The sequence below is a fragment of the Haemorhous mexicanus genome, chromosome 1 (assembly GCF_027477595.1).
Source record: "Haemorhous mexicanus isolate bHaeMex1 chromosome 1, bHaeMex1.pri, whole genome shotgun sequence".
Lineage (NCBI taxonomy): Eukaryota > Metazoa > Chordata > Aves > Passeriformes > Fringillidae > Haemorhous > Haemorhous mexicanus.
This window is the reverse complement of record NC_082341.1, coordinates 106,390,095-106,409,077: the sequence shown is the minus strand read 5'-3', so window position 1 is coordinate 106,409,077 and position 18,983 is coordinate 106,390,095. Positions and strand designations below refer to the sequence as shown.

The 18,983-nt window shown below is 38.4% G+C and overlaps 1 protein-coding gene across 3 annotated transcripts in view; it reads right to left on the bottom strand.

Moving 5' to 3' along the window:
- PIEZO2 (piezo type mechanosensitive ion channel component 2) overlaps window positions 1-18,983 on the bottom strand; it is a 287,559-nt gene that overhangs the window by 97,405 nt on the left and 171,171 nt on the right. For all 3 annotated transcript variants that reach the window (XM_059857974.1, XM_059857981.1, XM_059857989.1), the window contains exons 7-8: window positions 17,941-18,154; window positions 2,145-2,313 (exon numbers count right to left, since the gene is read on the bottom strand). In XM_059857974.1, the coding sequence (XP_059713957.1) occupies window positions 2,145-2,313; window positions 17,941-18,154 (383 nt within the window). The remainder of the gene's footprint in view (window positions 1-2,144; window positions 2,314-17,940; window positions 18,155-18,983) is intronic.

Sequence of the window (18,983 nt, the reverse complement as noted above, 5' to 3'; positions counted from 1 at the left end):
GAGTGACTTTGAAATCACTGGGGACTGAAAAGGCAGGTTATATACTTAGTTCCATTATGGATCAAATGCACCACAATCACACAAGTTTAAAAACATTTCAATGAAACCTAGAATTATTCTGGATTTAAAAAACTGAGAATGCAGTCTACCGGAGAAAAGCAATAAGAGAAATTTTAAATCCTGATCTATGACACCACTAAACAAAACCAAAATGCATATAGACAAAAAAAAACCCCAAAACCATGAGGAGGATGTGTGCAAAATACAGAAATACAGAAAATTTTGCAAATCTCAGCATCTCTTTCTAATGACAAACACTTGCATCACTAACATCCTGTGCATCAAAAACCAGCATTAATGCATGGATACTCCTTCCTTTACAGTGTTCCCTTTTCAAAGCATCCTCTATCTTTGGAGGGAGCATAATTTCCCTGACATTTGAAGTTCCCTTGGGAGGGCCAAGACTTTGTATTGCCTTTCGTGTAGCCATGAATTTGACATCAGTGTTTCTTAAATTAATGTCTTTTAATACTTACTCTAGCTCAACTGCCTGGAAAGCATCTCTAATTTCACTTGTTGGCAGTTCTCAGAGACTGGTTTTAGTGTTTTATGGGAATATCTATCTCAGACACCACAAGCAGTCTGAAAAAAAAGAACTGCAGGCAAGACCACTATAGTTCCTCTCAAGTCCCTGCAGGAAATTGCAGCATTCACTCTCTCCTAGACAGAAAGACCCACTTCTCTCCACTAAAAAAGCACAGCAACTAACTTAGGTCCAACACCAAACTTTTAGATGGTGACTGTTGGATGAGAACAACACAGGTACTGGAAATCAATTCCCAGACTTGCTGAGATCACACAGCTCACACTAACTGCATTTCACATGTGGTTACTCCTCTGTGGGTAGTTCTCATGGTTTTACTAAGCAGTTTGTGGGATGTGAAGTTCTAGTTACAGCCCCAGTGCTAAAATCATATTATTATCTGGAAATCTAATGTTTCATTTAAAAAGAGAAAAGAAATGTCTAATTTCCAGAAGCTGCAGTTGCAGAAAAAATAAAAGGAAAAAGACCCTAAAAATACCCAATGCCAGAGGGTACTGGACCACAATGATATGACTTCAGAAAATATAGTATTAATTTTCTGGAAACTTAAGACACAATTTTTTAATAGCTCAAGGTGATGGCTCTGGCATCAGTCACCTTTGGAAGCTCTATATATGTAATCCCCAAATACCAGACATCTCAATTCAGAGGTGATGTATTTTGATTGCCTTTTTAAATATTAAGTGGTTACATTAACCAGTGTATGAAGAAAAACCCTTAAAATAAGAAAACCTTTAACATTTTTGCTTGCCTCTACAAACTCCACTAATTTACAGCAGAGTCATGAGTATTTTCATTGTGGTTTACAGCACTACTAAACCTCAACTCAAAAACTCCCATCAGGCCTCTGAGGATCAGGAAATTAATATAAGTAATAGGATAGGATCATCCTTTGGATCATCCTTTTTATACTTTTAGTTTCTAAGCTTTTAAGATATCTCTGGGTTCCCATATACCCATTTTCCTCTGAAATTGGAAGAAGTAAAGGTTTACTTTTTTTTCTCTTTGTTCTCTTGCTCTTAAATGAAAGCTGGGATTTTCGCTCAGGTGCACAGGAGGGAAGGTTTTAAGAAAATTTTTCTATACCTTTGATAAAATTACACATATGTGCTTTGTCTTGCTGTATCCTGTGCCAAAATCCTAGCTCTGTTCTGGCAGACAAGCCTTAGGTGCTGGCATTTCACTTGATAGCACCTAAACTTGAATCACAGACTCAGAATCATTTAGGTTGGAAAAGACCTTTAAGATCATTGAGTCAACCAAGTCCAGCCACTACTGCATATCAATACCTGCTTTCCAAATCAAAGCATTAATGCTCTGCCACTGCATTCCTTGCATAATTGTCCTGATGATTTTAAGAATAATACCCATGTTAGATCAGACTCTTGGACAAACTGAGTGAAAAGACCAAATTCAAAGCACCACCCTGCACTTGCTGTCTGTTTCCCTTAATTTTCCCAAAGTTTTGCACCTCTGTTAGCGAGCATCTGCCCTGGCCAGTCTCCCAGTCATTAGTCATGGGAAGAGAGGAGGAAGTTACCCTTTCAATGGGCTCTTGCAGCCAGAGACGAATGAGAGTTGCGAGGGTGTAGTACATCACCAGCAGTAAGATCGGGTTAGCGTGGTGATACCAATGTAACTCCTGGTTTTTGATGATCATCCAAGTGCTTGAGCAGTTTGTCTGAGTAAGAGAAGTGACACCAAACAACCTGTGAATATAGAAAACCAAAGCAGCCACATTAGACAATAAACACCAAATCTCAAAAATGTTTAAAAATATTTCAGAGGGCAACTTTTGCTTATGTTTAATACCAATTGCTCTGTTCCAAAATAGCACCTGCCATCACATCTAAAATGCAGTATTTTCGTTCCACGTATTTAGTCAAAAGAAGTGGTTTTTTATGATTACTTTTCAACATGAAAAAAATGGGAGTATAATAACATTACATCTACTATGCCCAATGAGAAAACTTCCAACAATCTGCTCCCCATAGATCCAGAGCTACAGAAAGTGGGAAGAGAAAATCTGGCTGCAAGTCCATTTGGCAAATCACAGCAACATGACATTTCAGAGAGATTTAGTAAACTGACGTGTAACACCATTTCAGTCACCCTGCCAGGACACAGCTGTAAAGTATATCTTCTTGGCACACTGAACAGTTTACTGGTCTTTTCTTTTAAAAAGCTAATACTATTAATAAATTGTTATCTAACAATGCCAATGTTTAGAAACATACAGGGCTCTACTGAACTCATAGCTTTTGTGAACAAAAAATAAAAACATTCAGAAAGGGTATTGTTTCAGATAATAAAATAATTGAGGGAAGAAAAAGAAGAAAAAATAATTAGAAGTATTATTATCAATGACATGAGATATGTGATGCTTCTGGAAAAACTGGGATTACACAATATTGCTAAAAACCCACTTAGTATTAAAAAAAATTCCCAACATTTTCAATATAATACAAGATGTCAGATGCCTAGTAGATGTGTTAAATATTGAAAAAAACCTAATAGGAAACAATAATTAATCTGTCTGTTTAGGGCATGAGCTACCAGTAGGCATGTGTCAGTACTCATTACAAACATTTTGTCTATTGACAAAAGCTTTTTCTAGCATAATGTCAGTGAGAGTTTTCATTTTTTACCAAAACAAGGTCTAAGAGCAATCCCAAACTATTGTTCCTCTGAAAGGGTAAACCAAACACATTAATAAAAAAAACCCAAACCCAAAACCAAACATGTAAGATTTTCTGCTGGGGGATTTTATTTTCAAGAGTGGCTAAAAGCTTAGTTCTTCCTTAACCTAGTAAGATCCATCAACAAAAGCTGAATTAATACAAAGAGTAAGTACAATATTCAACAGAGATGTGCTGCCTGAAATCTGCCTTTGGATGCTGCAAAGTGCAAATGTTATACCTGTTCTTAACTGGGGATTTGCTGCATGGGCATAATTACATTAACTCACAGGACAGCTCCATAGCATTTTATTAACCAATCTATCAGCACTCACTTCTCATTCTGATTGTCAACAGAGGCCAAAGATATAAACTTAAAGACCTTTCAGAGCTGTTGGGTGGATATGAGGTAAGGAAAAAAAACATTTAAAAAATCCTGCATACAAAGTAAATTGCTGTAATTTAAAGGAGCTGAATGAACTGTGTTTGGAGCTGACTCAGACTCAAACTTCCATAGCATCCAACAACATTTGGAGCTGATGTTACAGTTTGGCTCCATCTGGGTGAAATTCATGCTGGATTGTATTCTGGTCATATTTCTATCAGCATACAGGAACATCTTGTTTGTCTGCTTTCCTCTCTCCTACTGACTTGTCATTTTTGCTCATCAATGATCAGGGTTGTTCAGTTTCTATTAGTTGCTGAGCTCCTGTTAGTTTCATCATTTACCTCTGTTTCACGACACAGTTCTTCATCTTTGGTTTGTTTTAAGCTTTTCTGTGCAAGCACAGTATGATTCACCCTATTTCTGTCTCATAAGCATCAGAATCAGAGTGAAATCCAATTCTTACTGAAATGCAAAGTCTTTCCATTGACAGTTAGTGATGAGTATTTCCTACAGAAATGAGGGAAAGTTCCTGAAGGCTCTCAGAACCTTCTGCCAAGCAGACATGACCTTCATATCACATATTCCATTCCTGCAGTATGTTTTATAATACACTATAGCTAGAAAGCCAGATCAACTAATGTTTTACTTTTAACTCCACTGAAAAGAAAACATTCCACTAATCCTAATGGCTAAGAAATTTTATTATGTTTTGGTTATATTCTCATTCTCTTAGCTTCATTTGCTGGCTCCAAATAATTTGTACATTATAATATTGGACTAAATTCTGCTCTCTTCTGGTCCTGCATTCAGCAAATATTAATAAGTTACAGCACATCTTTTCCCTCTAAGTTGCCACATGGCCAGCAATGTAGTTTAATGGATTTAACTTCAATTTATTCAATGTATTTTGCTTTGTCTCATAAAGCATGGATGTAGAGGAACTGCTCCTCATTTCTGATTTCTCCTTGGGCTTTGAGACTTGTTAGTCACAATGTACTCAACACATCTTTCTCTGTTTATCACGTTCAGAATTCACTGTTGTCCTGGGAATACTCATTCTGGCTGTTCTGGCCTCCAATAATGCTACAAGTTGCTACTCACTCAATATTTATACTTTATGTTTATCCTCAATGAGGATTGCTGGTGCAGAACATTTTTCAGAGGAATAGAGTCATCTTCCCTTACGTAAAGCTTCTGATTACACAGCGATGGCTGCCATAAAATGTATAAGCAATATAAATTAGAGCATTATTCAGTTCTGCATACTTCATTCTGCAAAGATGTCTTTACATTCAGAATTGATCCCAACCAGCTGTGTTTGAGTCCAGCTCTGATCTTGGTGTGACTTCATCTAACCCAGCATACATGTTTGCCATCAGTAATGTCAGAATGAGTCCTAAGTGGGAGAAACCCACTACCAAACAAGTCAAGTACATGTGTGCCTGGATACAGAATACAAACAAAACAAATAATGAGAGACCTCTTTATTAATGGATACATTTGGGTTTCCAAAAGACTGAATGCAATGTCACATAAAATGGAGGTTTGCAAGATGTGAATAGATTAGTATTTCTACTCTTGCAAAGAAGTAAAGCTGGGTTTTTCAAAGTCTTTACTGGTACTCTGAAAAATGCATAGCAGAAATAATTTGGAAAAAGTTAGAGAAATTACAAAAGGCCAAGAGGAACTTTAATGTTTGACTGAGAAATGCTCTGAGATAACAGTGAAAAAGAGTTCTTAAAATGAAAGTGGCATCTTTTTGTCCAGTTACTATTCTATAAGCTTGCTTTCTTGGAAGTCATTCCTATTGAATCTGTAAATCATTCTTCTAGCAGATGCACCCTCATCTTTCATGACTTCCTGATAAAGCTGTAAACTGTGACCATACAAAATTTCCACTTTCTATACTAGTCTAACATTAAAATTCAGAAGAGAAATTTCAATTTCACTTGAAAACAGAAAAACAAATTCATGTTGCACTCACAATAATTTCACCTAAGGAACTGTCAAAACTCTGCATTTCTAAAACTTCTACTGTATGCATTATTTAATTATTTCATTAATATAAGAACTGGCATAACTACTCACAGTACTACATATGAACAAAAAATAGCTATGTAAACAAAAATATGTTTCATATACAGAATTACCAAAGCAGTCAGTACATATCTGTTAAATCAGTGAATTTTATATACACTAAAATTATTTGGATTTTTTTTTTTTAACATATTTATAAGTTCAGATCCTGCATGTGCTCATGTTTTAGGAGTTGACTTCAGGCAAGTATTTGCCTTGTAACTTTCAAGGCCAGGAAAGGAAGTAATAATTCTGACTTCCTGCACAATATAGGACACCCAATAATTCTTGTACTGAACAACGATCTTGTGGTTGAATAAGAGTTTATAGTCTAGAATGACATCCAATCTTGACTTCAATTGATAGAAAATCTCCTACTGTCTCTTACTCTTTCTCATGAGTTTTAGCTTCTGTAATAGCTTTGTCTAGATGAGATTTCCAGTTGCTGCACCTTCCTACAACTCTGTGTACTCATGCACACAGTACTTTTCACAACACAACAGAGGAAGGGGCAAGTTCTCTATTTAATCTCTGAGTTTGCATGAAAATTACAGCTTGAAGAAAATGTCTGCATCAAACTGCTCTAGGAGCTGCATTTTCTGTTTTAGCATTTAATATTACAGGATGCTTTTTTTTTCCTGTGGCCAGTACCTATTGCATGGTTATTCCCAGCAATGGCATCAGAACATTTTAGTGTGCTGGGCTGGGTTTGTGCTATCCATCTTTGTAGAACATCTAAATTTGTGTTGGATTTTATGAACTGTTTGAATCTTTATTTCATCTGTATATCTTATATTGCATATTTATTTCACTCTCACATGAAAGGAGATGAGAGTGGTGTCTGCAAGTCTGGGGTTGGAGAATGAAATATCAAGATTGACATTTGAATAGCTGAGCCCTAAAACAGAGATGCTAAAAGTCACCAAATGAGAGAAGAAAAGGGAAGAAGAGTAGAGTAAGCAAAGAAGATGAGAATAAAGGAGGGGAGAATAAGGGAGGAAAGAGAGCAACACATTCCATAACAATTGACAAAAAAATAGTACATTTGGTGAAGGTGGTGGTGGTTGTGGTAGAAATATTATTTTTCTGGGGCAAAAAGGACTGAAATACAGGGAGAAAAGTAAAAATTTCATATTTCACAGTACAAGCCCAGAATACTGAGTTTCATGAAGAAGTGTATTTGAAATTCTGAAAGGGCTAAACATTGCTTGAAGAGTGAACCTTTTATCAAACATTGACTTAAAAGAGGTGCACATTGTTGTCAGGCTTGAAAACGTTCTCTGGGTAAGATAGAGAATGGACTGGAAAGAACTGGAAAATAAATTAGCATAGAGAAAACATAATTTCTACACAATCCTCCTAAAAGTCAGGAGTTCCCTTTTCATACACAAGCCATCCTACTGAGTTTTCTGTACGTGGATGACAGAGCTATACAGAAGTTAAGATCCATAATCTTGTATCCATAATGTCTCTTCCAAGGGAATGCTATGAGCCACTCCACTCCTTCTCTTTGGGCTATGTGCCCAAAGCAACACAGGCTGTTGGAAAACACTCAGCCAGCTCTGTGGTACCTTCAGACCCATCCTTACCTTCCAGAAGGTCATTATTCCCCAGGTTATTGGCTGGGAATTCAGACCATACTGGGGCTACTGCTCCAGGGTACACTGAACTGACACCGCACTTTTACAGAAATAGCAAATATTGGGAAGAAAGAGGTGGAAAAGTTGGCTGAAATGCACTAGGCATCCCAAAGAATTAGGGTTAAAGAGACCAGAAGGCATTTGGTTTCACATGGATTTTTAGAGAAAAAAAAAAAAAAGAATGAATGAAAAAATTGGCGTTTGTCTTTCCAAATCATGTTATAAAATTCCACAGAGAAGGGGCTGATCCTTCATGCCTCCCCTTCAGCTCAGCAGGACAACTCTGTAGGGAGGGAGATGCAAACCTCAGCTCACAGCTGGACTAAAGTCATTAAATGTATCCATATTGGAGTGATACAAGCTTTAAAGAGCATTGCAAGTATTTTTAGCTCTAAAAAGCCCTAGACCCTGCTTTGGTTCAGACCTGGATAATTCAGAACTGGCTAGATGGAACTGTGCCATATTAATGACCATACAAAAAGTTGACTTTGTGGGTTGAGGAGCATTATGATAAATTTCAGCTTAACAGTTCAAAACATTTTTTTGAAATATCTGTAAATGTACACTAAGACTGGAATTGTTTTTCTTCAGCATGTTGCTATCCCAACACTATAATACAGGCATACACATAGTGAATGTAGACTTGGTAGGTAAGTAGATCGTTCTAACTTTTGTTTTAATGTCATCACATTTCTATAGCTCTTTAGCAGATGTTATGTCCTTTTTTTTTTCTATGAAGTTTTGGTTTTTGGTTTCCATAGCTTCTGTTGGATCAAAGCTTTTCTGACAATGACAAAACCAGGCCTTGTGTATCTCCCACCCTCTTCTGAACATCAGTGACTTTTCTTTTAAAGGAAAACTAATTTCAAATGCACATCTACTGCATGAGAAACATCATGAAAAAGTGAGTAGTTTAAAACTTGTGTGCTAATATCATCCATATAATGAGGAGAGAAATTACAAGCCATTAATCAGGAAGCTGTAAAGAAAAGATACCTTTAAGAGTGGTGAGTTACATAAAAGCTTGCAAAACCTATAAATACAACACAAATCTTAATTCAAGGAGAAAAAAAAGATCATATGAGCAGCTGCAATAGAATCACTTTGCTTTCAAGATCATTAACAACTTTAAACTAAGATGATAAATAGTATCTAGTCTATAAACTGGTTTTTGTTTTGACGTAACCAGATAATCAAATTTTCTCTAAGACTATGTGACTGGAAGCTGTTAAGAAATGGGCATCTATTAAAAATGACCAAACTTCAGACATTAAAATATTTCACGTATGAAATAAAACAGCTTCACTAAGGGGAATTTCAATTGTGACTTGTGAGCTCTGTATCACATTTCCTCCAATAATTTAGCTTTGTACAGACTCCCTATTACAAAAAGCTTTCATTGCTTTAGAAGCAATAATTAGGTCAATGACCACTGTTATCACTAAAAATAGGTGTGGGTCTATTAATCCCTTGTTTACTGAGACAAAACCCATCTTCAAAACCCTTAAATGAAGAAGACTTATCCTATTAATGGGTTTCCTCTCTGCATCCCTAAATCTTTCCATTATCCATGACAGAGCTCAACTTTGCTCTGAGTTTCTAGTGAGCATCAATATTGACCTTGCTCCTTTCAGCACATCAGCGAGCTAGAAAAGCAGCATGCTGCTGTAGCCTTTGGGGGCCTCTGCTGGGACTTCCAGAGGCTCTCATCTGATGAAGAAATGTACTGAAGCAGCAATTCCAGTTGCTTTTCATTCCAATCAGACATCTGAGCATCTGGCACAGGGAAGACTGCCAGAGAGGATAGCAAGAAGGTGGTGAAATGGGGATAAAAGGTCCAGAAGAAATTGCTTTAGGACTCCTGCCTGATAACTTCGCTAGAGTGACTCCATCAACATGATTATTCCACACCAGGGCAAGCATTGTCACTGCTTTGATAGCAGCAGCCGGGCTCATGTTTAGGTTAGGCAAATAGAGTTTGTTCTCAAATAAAATTAGGCAAATAGTTGGGGTTTTCTGTTACTAAAACAAAAATATCTTAAATGCAGCAGAGTTTTGGGGCTTTTTTTCCTAATAGTTTCAGCTACAAACCAGAGGCAACTCAGGGTTTGTAGCTGAAGAATGGAGGCTGCAGGAGTGAGGCAGCCTTGCTGGGATGAGAGGATGGAGAGGGAACAGTCACCCCAGCAGAGAAGGCTGGTTGGCACCAGTGATTTGCCAGTTGCACATCTTCCTCGTGTATACACAAATTCCCTGTGACCATAAAGGGGCATGAAAAGCAGCTAATACTAAACAGCACCACCTGAGTATGGACAACACCAAGCTGCATGGAAAAAATTAAAAATATTTAATGTTCAGTTGGACCTTCTACTCAGAGGCGAAAGTAATGAGAAAACAAGCCCAGGATTTTAAGGAATCATGTGGAAAGCATGGGAAAGCCAAAGGCATGTTCAGAAATATCCATGGACCCAAAGACTTCCCCCTGTGAGAGGGTGAACTTGGACACTCATGCACAGAAGAGAAGGTTCAGCTCAAAAACGGCATAGCTTAACAATGACATGGTTAACAAAGGCCTTCTGTGCAAATTAGTGACTGAGGCTATTGGTTTTTCAAAGTGAGTTAGCTGAGCTGCTGAAAGAAAAGGAGCCAACAGCCCCACCTCAGAAAGTCTCTCACAGGCAGAAGGGGGACAGTCTGCTCCTAAAACTCAACCAGTAGTGCAGACCATGGACAGCCCTGTTCTCCTAAGCTCAGGTGCTGGGTGAAGAACAGAAGAACTCAGGTAAAACTTCAGCAGGAGTCACATAGGAAGAGGACACAGTGCTCAGATAACCCCAATGAGCATCAGCATTGAGTGGGGTGGTGCTGACCAGAGCATGCAAGTGACCTGCTACAACTAACAACACAACTGCCTAAGAGCTTTACTGCTACCCCTTAGAGTGACATGTACAGAAGAACAGAAATTGCTTAAAGTGCAGCTTCAAACTATTTTAACTTTGAGGAAACTTGGTCTGTGATCTAGGATTCAGACTGCAGCCAAAGGCTTTGTGCTTTATTCCAAGTTCTGGCTATCTTGGGAGGGTTATGTGATTCATCTAACTTCTCTGTTAGGGAATTGTTCCACCTCTGGAAAAGGAGTGATGATACTTTTCAGTCACATTGGGGCAGCCTGCTAGGTTCAGTGATGCATGCAGAGGATAAAGAGATTTTCCACTTACTCAGCTGGCAGTGAAACAGGTTGAAAAAAAACCACAAGAGTGATGGATACCTTCATCAAGAGGTTCTGCAGTAGAAAGTATGAGCAAAGAAAATATTCCTTTTTAGCAGCAAGTGCACTAAGGCAGAAATAAAAGCTATGATTCCCATTTGGCTTTAAACATCAAAAGAAAGTAAAATAGCAGGATATGGTAAAGAAGGTAATGGGATAATGAACAATAATGCCCAGGAAATGTTTGGAAATTGCCCAGTTTCAAAATGAAAGTGGTATAACAGCTGATTTTAAATTGGTTATAAATTGAACATGATTGGCTCAGCTTTTATCAGCAAGTTCCAAACTTCAGCTAAATGAGCATAAACAAGAGATTAAGCACTTCTACTCTGTGAGTGTTTAGAGAAACTGGTGTAGACTGCCCCTGAATGGACAACCACTAACTCCCCGTGTGTGCTCGACTGAGGTTTCTCAGGACTGCCTTTTTTACCTCAAAGGAACGTGGGATGATTCATTTGTCAATGTTGATACACTGAGCTGAAAACACAGAGTGTTAAATATTCTTCATCACAATTTCTGGTGATGCCAGAGTACAAAGATCATTGTTCTTGAGCCGACCTCAAGAAAACAAGTTTGTAAATCCAAGAGAAGTTTGCTAATTACAATCCACATCTCCTAACATCACAGAATAATAGGAATACAAACCTGGTAGGGGGAGAGAGTTTTTTGTCTCTTTTCTGTCCTTGTTTTCAGGCACTTGAACAATGATCATAGAATGCAGATCCGTGTTTTCCAGAAAACACCAAGAGAAAATTAAGGGGTCACTTCTTTGCAGTCACCCTTTTCCTGTCCAGCCAGGACAGGCTGTGAGGGGCAGGGAGTCTATTCAAGTGTCAGTGCTGGGATCGGACACTTGCAAGCCCATGGTGTGTATGGGGGAGTGGAGTGATCTGCCTCACCCTACCCATGAGCAGAGCTTCTGCTAGCAGGGAGGTGTGCTGCTCACAGAAGAGTCAAAGCTACCTGAGAGTGTGCAAAAGTGGGATGGCTGTATCATCAGACCAACTGCACACCCAATGCAGGTGAATCAGAATCAGCAGGCAAGCTTATCATAGAGTATCAGCAGCTTTAAGATCTTTGTCCCTTCCCTCTGTCCCTCTCACCTCAGTAGCTCAGTGCATCCAAGGAAGAGGAGCCTCTGTGCAACACATGGCTATCTGGATGCAGGAGACATTGGGGAAGAGGCAGCTCACCAACATTATGTCACATGACAATGGCTGATTTTTATGTTTGCAGCTTACACTCAATTTTCAGACGCACTGTGTTTGTTGTTGGGAGTGCTAAGGTTCCACTCTCCCCACTAAAGGGAACCTGCTGTGACCAGGGCCAGCCCCATCAGGCCACCAGAAGTCTCATCAGTGACAGGCTAACCACTGTAGCAGAACACAACTGGGAAACCAGTCTGTCCCACATGCAGAAAACCATTGTTTTTAAAAGGTCTTAGCACATGTCTCAGTTTACACCCCTTTCAAGCCCAGTGGAAGACAGAGGGGTGTAAATCACCTGGGGTGCAATGTCAGTAACATAAATTAAGTAGTGCCTGCTCATTCCAAGGCTAGATTTGGCACCTGATGCAGCAGGGTGGTGATGGTGAGAGCTGACAGCTATGCCATGGGGATGGGAAGGACTGCTCTCCAGGCAAATTGCTACTTCCTATTTCTGCTCTTGCCTTTTCCTCATCCAGCCTTTCATGATTAAGGAAGTCTGAATAAGGCCACCTCATAGTTTAGAAAGAGATTATAATAGCAAGGATGATTATTGTCTTTTGTCAACAGGAGAGTGAACTTGCATTTCTAAGCTGTTAACAGAATCATTCACTTCCTTTGCAAAAGATTTTTTTAACAGGTATAAAGACGCTGAAGTTCTGAGAAAGCCTATAGGCAAAAATATTCTAAGTAGAATTAAACACCCTAAAATGTGGTACATTACAGAGCTAGTGTGAAACTCAGCTGCAAATTTCTGTAAGAAAAAGGTCAAATACCTAAATTCTCTTCCTCTTAGAGAAATTGTGGCTCTCTAATCAAATCTGGTTGTGGTAATTAACATGGTGGCTGGCCTGGTATGTTTTGGAGCATGCTCTGCAACTGCAAAGTGTCCTTTTGCTGAAAGAGGATGATGGAAACAGACAAGGGTAGCGCAGTGTCTTTACATGGCAAGTATCCAAGGGTCTGGCCTCTGTCCTGGCAGTGGTACTGCAGTACCATGGTGAGAAGCACCTAAAAACACGAGGCAGAAGGCATGAAAGCTACTGCATATAGGAACATATGCAGTATGTATAGGAACATATGCAGTATGTATAGGAACATATGCAGCTCAGTATAGGAACATAAATGAGCTTTAAATACTCCATCCTTTCCAACACTGTCTTGTGACCAAGTCAAAAGGCAACCCCAAAAACCTCAGTTTCCTACAAGGTTAAGAAAATTCTGCCTCTCAGAGGAGAGTCACCTTTGAGACAGGTGCCAAGAAGGGTCTGCAGCAAGGATTAGCAGTGGCTGCAGCTCAGGTGAAACATGTTGCCCAGCTCTTGGCTCCAGTGGAGCTACAAAAGCAGCAGCAGAGCAGGAGATCAGTGCCCTGCCCTACAGAGGTAATCAATCAGCTACATCTCACTATTTTGGCAATATCTGCTCTCCTAATGGGATTTTATTTGCAAGGTTAGTGTCTAACTTAGGAAAAAATATTACAGCTGGATCTGATCTGACCCTGATCTGACAACTCCAGGAACATTTCTGAGACAGTGCTTAAGCATTTATAACCCTGGTTGAACAGAGTATTTGGACTACAAAACCCGAATCTGTGTCAAAGCTTCCAGGGAAGTCCAAAGGAAGAATTTTGGACTGGACTCCTCTCAGATTAATCTGAAAACAAACTGAATATCCTAAATCTACCATCTGTAGCAGATATTTTTTTCTCCAAAAGCAAAAGAGTAATTTAAGTAGGCCTATTATTAGTCACTGTAAAACCTATTTTAAAAGTCCTGCTTAAACAGATTTATAGGCATCTTTCAGATGAAAATTTCCTCTTGAACAAAACTCCTTAGTCTAGGCTTCCCAACTCACACTGCAGCAAAGCAATCAGTTGTGTAATTCCAAATTCCCATTCACTTAAGAAGGTGTGAAATAAGGTACCACTGTGAAGTGGATGCCACTACCTGGATTCCTAGGTTTGCCTCATTTTGTAAGGGAGGTGCCTTCTATAGATGAAACCAGTTGTATTTAAACTATTAGGAACATTACTTGCCTGAAAACTACAAGCAAGACAGACCTAAACTATAGGAAAGCACATAGCTTTTAATTTATATTGGATTGCTGGATCTTTAATTAATATGCTTATAAGCACAGTTCTGGACAGGAATAACTCTACTGACTCAGGACAAACCTCATACCACCGCACTGATCCTATTTCTTCATGTTGGCAAGGCCTTATCATTTCCCCAATTACATTCTTTTGCCAAAATAGACAATATCAGGAAGAAAGGAGGCAGCAATCTGAAAAATGGTGAACATATTACTGTGCATTTTTTCAGGCTGTGACAACTGTGTACCTAATTTCTAAAGTCATTTTAGCTCACTGACTTGTTTTTACTAACTTGGGTGAAAATAATTTTATGGTAGAAACATGATAGTTTCTGAATTTTGCTTTAAATTGATACTCCTTGCTATTTTTTCTCATCCTTGCAATATTTGCATATTGCAATACTTGAGATGTTGCACCAATTTGCAATATTGATTTGCTGGCAGCGTGCCTGCCCCTGATATACCAGCTATATTCAGACTTTTCAGTACACTGTGCATTCTTCAATCTGCAGATCCCAGTGCTCACTCCATGGCATTTCAGCATGTTTGTATCACTTCTACCTGCACATCACAGATCCAGACAGCCACAGCAGCAGACGTGAAACTTCTGGACAGCAATACCTCCATGTCCAGTAATATCACTCTGGCAAGTACTTAGGGCTATGTCATCACAGTATCCTATTTTGAAGGGGGGAAGTACTTTATTTGCACAATCCCATAAGGTTTCAGGGCAAAACATGTAAATTCACCAGATGTCAGGTTATCCCTCCCAAGAAAACTGCTTTCCTCTGGTGACATTATTCAGTCACTTACAATCACAAATGGTGAATTTTGAGTTGAAGAGTTCTTGAAAGGAAGGAACAGCTCAAGGATGATGCAAGTCTTAGCTGAATAATACTGTTAACTTGAGAATTTTCTGGTTTGTTTAGGTTTAGTTTAACTTTATTTAGTCTGAAATCAATCGATAATCTGACAAGATGAATGCATTACTATTCAGAAAAAAACCACATTTTTTATTGATCAGAGAAACCACTTGTACATTTCTTGTAAACTTGAGAACTCAAATCCAGAAAGGAGCTTTTTAAAACACCAGACTTACATTCTGCTGAGAAAAAAAATGTTTACCAGCAGCCCAACAGGAGCAGTTTTCACATCTGCCCTTGAAATTCAGGAGAGCTTATTCTGGGGATTGGGCCCTCAAAAATTTACAGAGAAATAAAAGTCCTTCTTTCATATGGAATCACAGGATAATTTAGGTTGGAAAAGACCTCTAAGATCATCGAGTCCAACCATTAAAGAAACACTTCCAAATCCATCACTAAACCATGTCCATAAGTGCCCATGTTTACAGATCTTCTAAGTATCTCCAGGGATGGTGACTCAACCCCTTTCCTGAGAAGACTCTTCCAATGGCAGACAATTCTTCTAGTGCAGGAAGTTCTCCTCATATCCAATTTAAACCTCCTCTGGTGCCACTTGAAGCCGTTTCCTCTCTTCCTGATGCTTTTTGCTCAGGAGAAGAGACCAACCCCTGCCTCACTACAACTTGCTTTTAGAGAGCAGCAAGGTCACCTCTGAGCCTTCTCCAGGCTTCTGCCTGTGTCTTCTCCAGAACAATTCCAGTTCCCTCAGATATTCCTCATAAGACTTCAGCTCCAGACCTTTCACCAGTTTTGTTGCCCTTCCCTGGGCATTCTCCAGCACCTCAATGTCCTTCTTGTAGAAAGAATTTGGGGAATCAAATTCTTTTCTTGGCATATAATTTGCCTGTGGAAGTCATGTACTAGTATTAATGGGAACTCTGCATATTTAGCACATCTTCAAACCAAGATTATCCATAAAATAGCAAGGTATTGATTTTCTACAAGGAAGCAAAATGCTAAAATATTTTTTCTGCAGCATTCTGATACATGTCTCTCATTCTTCCTCCTCTAGCCACTGCTTATATATCAGCCCAACTCCAGTATTAAAAATCATCAGTGGCCCTTTCTCACACTAAGATTTTCACTTCCAAGCTCTGATAACACCTGTCTTGATGTTCTTCAAAGACACCTCCCTGAAAGCAGATCAAAGTAGATCCACAATAGAAAGAGCTGCAAACAAAGAAACAAGGAATACTGCTCCTTCTGCTGCCATTGTGTGTAAGTTGTGTATAGGTTGTTGTGTATAGTCATACACAATTTCCCACATAATTTGGAGCATCAGTCCCTCACATGATTTCCTGTGTAAAAGGCAGAGGACTGAACAGTACCAGTTCAAGAGAAAGTCTGCAGGAAGGTTACATCATTTTTTTGTTTCAAAAATGTCAGGACATACTCTGAACAACAATGCTGGGACATTTTTTAACCTAAACTCTGAAGGTGCTTTTCTTTTCTACACCAAGGCAGAGGCAACTTTCTTGTAGCTTGATTTTTTAATTTCAAAAATTAATGACTAAGTTAAAGTCATATTTGTACTGAACAAAATTTTGTCATAAACCAAACACATTATTTACAATAAAAGAAATCACTAAAAGTAATTACTAAAGAAATTACTACATTAGCAATGTCTTGATAATTGTCTCAAAACAATTATCTTGCGACTAAATTAACTGAAACAAATAAAAAATTAATTAATACAAAATTAATAGAAAAATAATAAAGAGAAAAAAGGGACTTCACAAATTATGCATAGGAAGAAGGTTTCACATATTGCAGCTAAATTGTATGAAGCAAATATTTCTTCTTGAGGAAATGTTATTGCTGTCTGTTGCTAAAAACTGTGAGTAGATATCCTCAAAGCCAAATGGTTGAGAATTTTGAAGCTATTCTCTTTTTATTTTCCTAATGCATGGAGGAAGTAATATGAAAGGTTTAGGGAAGTCGAGAGCATTTCAGCTTCTTGGCATTAGAAGTCATCCATACTCCTACATCGACCTCTAGGTGGCACAAAAGAACCTAAACTAAGCAGGTTTTCCTGATTTTTCAGGTAATGTTATGCCCTCCCAATCAGACTCTACAAGTCACCAATTATAACATCACAAAACACACATCTATTAACCTGTATTAAATAAAATGTCAAAGTAAGTACTAAAGTAACAGCTACTGTATCTAGATAGCTCAATTTTACTGCTTTTAATAGTGCATTGAAAGATAAATAATTAATTGATTCTCCACAGTACCTCTGATTTCATTTTCAGCTTATAATAAAAGTTACAAAAAGTTTACTAGAAATAAAGTTAATGCTCACATTTAACTTAATACAAGGATTACTACAGCATTCAAAATACATACCATAAAAACAAATGTGTCATCATACTCCACCAGAAAAAAAAATAGTAATGAGCAAAATACATCTATTACTTCATCTTAATTTAGATTACAGTGTGTAGAAAATAAAAGGGTCAGTGAAATCACAGCCAGTCAATATTTACTGCAGATAACTAGAAATGCTGGTTTTTTACTTAAGGTAAGTAGCTGTTGGTATAAAGATCAGCATGTTCTATGTGATTCTATGTGACCAGAGAGAATTTTTATATCATCAGCCTAATATGCACAGTACATGAAGGACCCCAGCAGCCCTCAGCCTCTGCACACAAGAGTGGCACCGTGACATTAGACACGAGAGAATTTATTTTTTTGTACCAAAAAACCAAACGCGCATTTGTACGCCCGCCCTTGTATCAATGTTGCCATCAATTTCCTTTATTTCCTGCATTAGCCCAATCATTCACACTCACATCTGAGGAAAACTCTGAGCAAAAAAAACCAAAAGTAACCTTCCCCTCTTAACCTGCTCCAGTTCTCTGTCTGCAATTACCCAGTGTGGACTTTTCACACTATCATTCAAAACCATTCTATCTGAAAATATTTGACTCTTCCATGACTGAACAAGAAGGCATGTGTAACATTTGTTAAAGCATTATGTGGAAGATCATTTGCATCAACATGTGACAACAGAGCATTGCATCGTGTGCCCACAATTAAACAGGAAAGGAATTTTTCTCACCTGGCATAGAAATCTTTTGGTGGAACAACCTCCTGAAAGAACTGTAGCTGGTACAGATAAAGTCCAATCAAGTGTCCCGCACTGAATATAGCCATTAATACACACAGACAGCTGAATATCAGCGGATCAAATGCTTGGCAACAGGACCACCATGTGCACAGGCCCAAAAACACAAAGAAATACACAGCTGAGGTCAAAGATGGCACCATCATACCTGTGAAAATAAAACCATGGAGTGTTGGAGAAGTGCAAAAAATATCAGCATTTGTTAAAAACTACATTTGATAAGAAGTGTATTAAAAAATTTGATCCAATTACTTTTCTGGTAATTATTACAATTAGCTTTAAGGACTACTATTAACTTTGAGACTAGAAGGATCTTCTTTTTTTTTTTTATTTGTTCAATTCACTTATCTCAGCACTCAGAACACAATCACTCTCCAGGCTTTCCTCTTGAGATGGAATTTTTGTCTATGTAAAGATGCTTCAAAAAGCATGGAAAAAAACTGTGGAGTGGCTGCAAGGGCAGCTAATACTGCCTGAGACCACCACTGTACGACTTTTGAGTACAAGGTGCTAAAGTGGCGTGAGGGATGAACAATGAAAAGCCTTCTCATACAGATATTGAAATAACCTTGACATAGTAAAACGAAACAGACCCTGATTCATGTATCAAAATGAAGAGCTTTACATAAAACCTAGAGAATAATCAGTAAATGTTTGATTTTTAAAAAATTGTTAACTTCTAGAATTATGTAATTTACATATGACAAAGACTCTGCTCTCACACACATATATTGTTTTTGCTTTTGCACATGTAGCTGAGTATACCACTAAAGAAAATGTCCAGCTGGTGAAGGAGACTCAGTGCTCTGCTGGGAGCCTGCAAAAATAAGTCAGGAAGGAGGAAAGATTCATGTCTAAGAGTGCCAACTATGAGAAAGTGACCTAAAAGCTTGCAGCCAACACAGCAGTCCAGTGGATTCTCTGAAGCAACAGTGCTGGAGCTAGGCAGGGGTCCCTGCCTAAACTTATTTGCAGGC